The sequence below is a fragment of the Nothobranchius furzeri genome, chromosome 12 (assembly GCF_043380555.1).
Source record: "Nothobranchius furzeri strain GRZ-AD chromosome 12, NfurGRZ-RIMD1, whole genome shotgun sequence".
Taxonomy (NCBI): Eukaryota; Metazoa; Chordata; class Actinopteri; order Cyprinodontiformes; family Nothobranchiidae; genus Nothobranchius; species Nothobranchius furzeri.
In genome coordinates, this window is record NC_091752.1 from 63,455,558 (window position 1) to 63,462,124 (window position 6,567).

The following is a 6,567-nucleotide window of genomic DNA, read 5'->3' on the forward strand; positions in this document are numbered from 1 at the left end:
TTTCTCCATCTTTCTTTACCTATTGAAATATTTGATTTATTTGTAAAGGCATGTGTTTGATAACTATAACAGAAGCTCTTTGGGTAGCGGTGGCGTTGGAGGGAGTCGAGAAAAGAAGACGGTGGTGAAAAGGCTGGAGGGAAACTTCCCGGGGCAAGCTCAGTCCACCCAGAACCATCTTAAACAGGTGAGTGTGTCAAAACAGGTGTCTCCGTGGTGACTGGCCTGGATGAAAATGAAAAAAAAAAGCAAAAATTTGGATTTTGTCAAATTATTTTACCAATACGTATAAAAATGGTCATTTTTAGTTTTTTCTATAATTTACTAATCATATAATTAAAAATACATTTAATGCCAATTTCAATGCCTGTTGTTTGTGAACGCACTCCTCTAGCTAGCAAACAGCACTAAAACACGTTTTATAATTACGATTCTCTCGTGTGTATGTACACACACACACACACACACACACACACACACACACACACACACACACACACAAGCTATTTCAGCAAATACATGCTCCAGACTCCAGATGCTGCTTTTGGAACATAAAACGAATTTCTATCCATCTTCTTTAGAAAATTTTTAACAGTCCCTATCCTTTAATTTTTTCATTCCTCTTTTTTCACATTTGTTGGTTACTGAGAATATTTGGTTCTGGATCCCGGACAGGCCCCCACTTTAAAAAGACTTTTGACCCAGGAGTAGATTTTTGATAATGGATTAGGTTTGAGACTTGTAAGATGGAAATCTTTGACTTGGTTTTCTCTGCATGTGCAGTAGGGCTGTTGCGGTTGAGGAATTTCCCCCTGTGGTGATTCAGGGTGGCTTAATATTGCGGTGTGCGATATTATTGCAGCCCTTTTTTTATTGCAGTACTATCTAAACATAATGTTTACACATTTAAAAAAGGTTAAAAATTGCCGTGCCTTCTTTTATAACACTTTACTGAATGCAGATCAAAGGGCAGTAACAACACAGATCGCAGTAACGTTTGTTTCTCCGACAGTCGGAGTCCGACTGAACTTAAAAACAACAAAATTCAGGAGGTTAAACTTTTAAATGCAAATTTGGCTGCAGCATCTAACAAATAAGAAACAAGTCCCCATTTTGTTTAGTTGTTCAAAATAAAGCATAAAAAATTACATGTACCGGGCGCGCCGGGGGGCGGGCGCACTATCATTTCACTTTCACACACACGAATGACGGTGATTTATAGCTCGGTCACGTCCTTGTTACCTACAAGGAAAACCAGCATGTTAACCATATACGGTTTGAGAGAGGATCTGAGAGGGGTGGCAACATTTCCAGCAACACTGAAAACCAGTGGCGGGCGGTGCGTTCCACCCCTGGGCCTTCAGTGATTTCCTATTCAGTCCAATCTAATTTAATACACCTTAAAATACCATCAATAGGACATCACAGCTGGAGAAACCTCACACACACACACACACACACACACACACACACACACACACACACCAGTGGCTGGTCAAGACACACAATTTCCAGAGTCTTTAAAATCAAACTCGCATTCCCAGTTGAGAGTAGGAAGCTGACCACGGATACCGTCAAATCTCAGAAATGAAAGACGGGTTTAAGAGATGAGACAATAAAATAAATAAGTAAAGCAAACACATTATTTGCATTTGTTTTGGAGAAAATTGTACCGCGAAACAATTGAACATGTTGGCGCAGCTGCACACACCACGTCATTCACAATATAAATTGCATAGAAACAGAACACAGAATAATTTCATTTTGCCATTTTATTTCGTTACCATTTATTGATTATTAACAAAATAAAATGACAAAACATTAAAAAAATACTAATAAAATGTTTCTACTCACCTACATAAATGTCCAGCATGAATCTCCTCCTCTCCTGCTCATTAGAAAATAAAATCTATCCTTCTTTCTTTCCTCAGGAAAACCTCAGTGGCTCTATCTGTGCGCTTCAGGTCCATGAGTAGATCCTTTTCTATGGACATGGAGGCTAATGCTGAAAGACGTGTCTGTCCGGTCGTGTTTCTGGCGTACATTTTAACGCGCTTTAATGCTACCAAATCCATCTGATGCGAGCAACAGGCATTCCCAGCAGAATAACCTGCAGCGGTTCTCTGAGCTGTTAGCCATGGGTACCGTTCATAGTTGCTTGCCTGAAAATGACGAACAAATCCTTTCTCCTGCTGGGACAAGCCAGCTAGCATTGGAGTCAGACGACCTGTTCTCACAAGATCCATTTTTTCTTAAAAGGTCCGTCTTGAAAATCGTGTGGCAAGTTAATCTGCAACCAAGTCTGTCTCTTCTCCTCTTTCAGCCATCATTTGTACAAAAATACACCGATAGCTGCCTATAGATACAAATCTCCGTATTTAGTTTTGATATTTTGCTTAATGCTGCTAGAAAAGTTCTAACTACTGCTTAACCAATCACAGGATGCGTTCATGTCAACGTTTGCGTGAGGCCAGCTAGCTGGCCCGGGCCAAGCTGACTCGTGAGCTGATTGGCTATCGCAACTAGATCGTCTCTGTTCACTTACAGCGGACAGTGGGCTTCTCGATTGATTCTGAAGGCCTAGGGCAGACTTAATCTGCCTGAAAACACAAGCTAGCTTAAATCTGATTGGATAACACCCAGCCTTGGTATTTTAACACTGGAAGCAGCACAGCCAAGTGGGTATAATAGGATATAAAGAAAATAGACCAGTAAACATTTTTTTAATTTAAAAATAATTACCAAAGGAAAAAAATACATTTACGCTTTTGAGTACGTTTAGGCCAGCAGAGAAGGCTTTGCTGGTCCTGACTGCCCACCACTGCTGAAAACCCTCTCGGATGGTGCGCTCGTTGCACGCACACGTACTTGCGTGCGACTCTGGCGAGCAAAGGGAATCTCTCCCGGTTGTTGCCCCACCATGTCAGGGGGGTTTCTTTAGGGTGGATGCATTCCTCCTGCAGGTAGCGAGTGAGCTCCAGCTCGGCTCAAACTCTCTTCGGGACGGTTGCAGAAGCAGTGCTTGTCCGGGACTTCAGCAGGTCTCCGAGCGTTTATTATTATATTTTTGCCGCTGCAGCTCTGTCTCGGCCAAGGACCCTGGCTGCGCAGCAGCTGACGTACTGAAAACGAAAGTGCTCCCAAAGGAGCGAAGTAACGTTTCGTTTTGATACCAGTGCAGCCATCCTTCTCAACATGCATCATTGAGTTGAACCAAGTTCAGTAATCGCGGTGGCCCATGATGCAGCGCAGTGGGCTTCTTCATATTGCGATATTTCATTTTTACGGTTACCGCGACAGCCCTAATGTTCAGCCAGATATTAACATGCTGAATTTACTTAAAAATATATATATTATAATCTAAAATGGCTGCATCCTAGACCCAAAGCACACATTAATCTTGGGGAGGTGTTTAGAAAACTGTTTTCTTCTAAATGTGCAGAGTTTTTAGCACAAAACAATAAATTTGAATATTTAACATTTATATATTTTACATAATATGTAGATAAGCTACTTGATATGTTTGACAGCTTTTTTTTCCTCTTCTCTTCTGTGGGAATAAATTATTTTAATTTTCAGTGCTAGATGGCTGCTTGGAAGATCCGGTGCCTGGTGCTTATTGAAAAAAGGTTTGACTTTCCATCGCCTGACCTTTCTCAACCAATAAAAGCCACAAAACTAAATCCCAAACATGCTAGTTTCAGGTCTGAGATCTTTGAGAAAGCAACATTAATAATAAAAAAACACATTTTGGGTAAAATTACAGGTGAAACTGGAAAAATGATGATCTGATTCTAAAGTCCATTTCTGTCAGTAATTCGTCTTGGACTGAGACCATCTTCAGGCTCAGGAACACTTTGCAGGTGTTCTGGATTCATTAGCTAATCAGTGTGATACTTTGAGTCTAGAAAATTCAACCTTTTCAAAATATTCTAATTGTCTGAGATTTTGAATGTGTGGTTTTCATGAGCTGTAAACCATAATCATCACAATTAGAACAAATAAAGGTTTCAGATAACTGTCTTTGTGTAGAATGAGTCTACCTCATATATTGGTTTTACCTTTTAAGTTGAATTAAATGAACTTTTGCACCAGATTAACATTTTTCCAGTTTCACTTGTAGTAATAAAAGTTGGCTTTTTATCATTTACTGTAAGTCAGTATCTCACTGGGCTGTGACTGTTGGTGGTCAGTCAATGAAAATCTTGTGAGCGTAAATGAGAAATTCCACACTAAATTGGTACCAGAATGTCAATTCTGCCAAACGTTCAAGCGAGACACAAACAAATAAGTTCAATTAACTTATTAATTTTCATTGGTCGTGAATTGACTCGTCACATTGTGTTTACAATTGACCAACCCCTCCCAGAGTTTCCTCTCCTTTCTCTCACATTTTGACTCGTGGAAGTTAAATTGGGACTGGTTCCAGTTGTCCTGCTCAGCGACACCAAATGAGGTCCTGCTGCTCATGAGAGGGACTTGGTTCAGAGCCGGATCCTTCCTCACAAATGTCCCCAGCAGGCTCGGCCCCGTGAGCTTCTGGTTTTAACCGTTACAGAAATCTTTACTGTGGCTGCTTAATTTTGCATGCAAGTGCATTAACTCTTTTTCTGACGATTCCTTGCATAATTAAGACAGAAAAGTGTGTCTGAGTCTTATTTTAAATCTTCTTTCCCAGATTTCTCAATCTAAATCAACAAATGATGAAAAACAAGCGATCGTCGGTGACACCGACACTTCAGCCCGACCAACCAGGAGTCACATGACGGGATATAATGAAAAAAAAAAACAGCAATCCACCTTTGGAGGACGAAACCGGGACAGCGTTACACTGAGAGGCAGAGAGGAGATGAAAGAGCAGCGCTGGAGTGAGAACAGGGGGATGTTGGCTCCCTCTGGTGGAGGCGGTGGAGCCGACAGCCCTCTGTATGCTGAGAGAGACGGAGAAATCAGGACGGAGAGGGAGAAAGAGAGGACGAGGGAGGGTGAAAGGCTAAAGGACAGCAAAAGATTGAGACAAGGATCATGGGGGGATGAGAGGAAAAGAGATTGTGATGCTTCTGTGCAAAACAGAAATCACATCTCATCTTCCTCTGTGTCGTGTGACAGAGAGAGGAGAGACCAGCTGAGAGGGGACGAGCAAAGCCGTACGAGGTTTTCCAATTCCAGCCGGGAATCCGTCAGAGAAATCCCCTCAGTAAGCAGATACGCCCTCCAGCCCAGTCACAACTTTCCCAAAAGGGACAGAAAGCGCCTGTCAGCAGAGTACAGGGATCAAAGCAGACCTACAAGGATCCAACAGTCCCCACCGTCCCTGTTCCACTGCCACAGCGCCGACCAATTCCACGTCCTCGTCGAGCCCTCCATGAGCTTCGAGAGAGAGTTCTCCCACTGGGAATTAACCCGAAACAGCAGGACGCAGAAACGAGAGCCAGAAAAGGTTCTTAAAACGAGAGCGAAGGAAACTCCAGTGTCTGGCCGCGTAAGAGGAGAGAGTCGGTGGGAGGACGAGGCCTCTAAACTGGACGAGAGGCGGAGATCCAGCAGCGACAGCAACCGCTCATCATCGAGACACTAGAATGACAAAGATGACGAGAGAAGAGGGGAAAACGGAAGAAACCACAAGGACAGAAGGAAATGTCAATAAAAAATACATGAGTGGGTTTTTTCTTCTGTCAGAAAAAAAAAAGCCTTTAATTATGTTTTCCTGTCTCAGACCAAAACGTGCCTGGACCTGTTCCTTAAGCTTTAAACCAGGAGGAAAAGCACTTTATACCAAACACGAATGTGACAAGAATCCAGTGTCGACACAGCGCTTTCGACTTTACGTTTCAGGCACCTGAACTTCCTTATGACGGCCAGCAGCGACCGATCCTGTGATTTCATTATCGAATACGAAACAAACTGTGATTAATTCAGTGCAGATACTGTGAATGTTTGATTTCCACCTCTGTGTTTTTCTCTTTAATTTTGTAAATATCTAATTTAAAAGTGGCTGCTGAATGGATTAATAATTTAACCAGAGTGAGGAAATAAAGAAATCATACATGATGTAGAAATAAGTGTGTGTGTGTGTGTGTGTGTGTGTGTGTGTGTGTGTGTGTGTGTGTGTGTGTGTGTGTGTGTGTGTGTGTGTGTGTGTGTGTGTGTGTGTGTGTGTGTGTGTGTGTGTGTGTGTGTGTGTGTGTGTGTGTGTGTGTGTGTGTGTGTGTGTGTGTGTGTGTGTGTGTGTGTGTGTGTGTGTGTGTGTCTGTCTGTCTGTCTGTCTGTCTGTCTGTCTGTCTGTCTGTCTGTCTGTCTGTCTGTCTGTCTGTCTGTCTGTCTGTCTGTCTGTCTGTCTGTCTGTCTGTCTGTCTGTCTGTCTGTCTGTCTGTCTGTCTGTCTGTCTGTCTGTCTGTCTGTCTGTCTGTCTGTCTGTCTGTCTGTCTGTCTGTCTGTCTGTCTGTCTGTCTGTCTGTCTGTCTGTCTGTCTGTCTGTCTGTCTGTCTGTCTGTCTGTCTGTCTGTCTGTCTGTCTGTCTGTCTGTCTGTCTGTCTGTCTGTCTGTCTGTCTGTCTGTCTGTCTGTC

At 42.7% G+C, this 6,567-nt stretch overlaps 1 protein-coding gene across 3 annotated transcripts in view; it reads left to right on the forward strand.

The window, feature by feature from the left end:
- Positions 1 to 5,786, forward strand: part of rbbp6 (retinoblastoma binding protein 6) — a 39,549-nt gene extending 33,763 nt beyond the window's left edge. For 2 of the 3 annotated variants that reach the window (XM_015945467.3, XM_015945468.3), the window contains exons 21-22: positions 73 to 187; positions 4,679 to 5,786. In XM_015945467.3, coding sequence (XP_015800953.3) covers positions 73 to 187; positions 4,679 to 5,578 — 1,015 coding nt within the window. In that variant the 3' untranslated portion in view covers positions 5,579 to 5,786. Of the gene's footprint in view, positions 1 to 72; positions 188 to 3,579; positions 3,630 to 4,678 lie in introns of all 3 variants that reach the window. The other variant, XM_015945469.3, reaches the window with a different exon arrangement.
- The last annotated feature ends 781 nt before the right edge of the window (positions 5,787 to 6,567 follow it).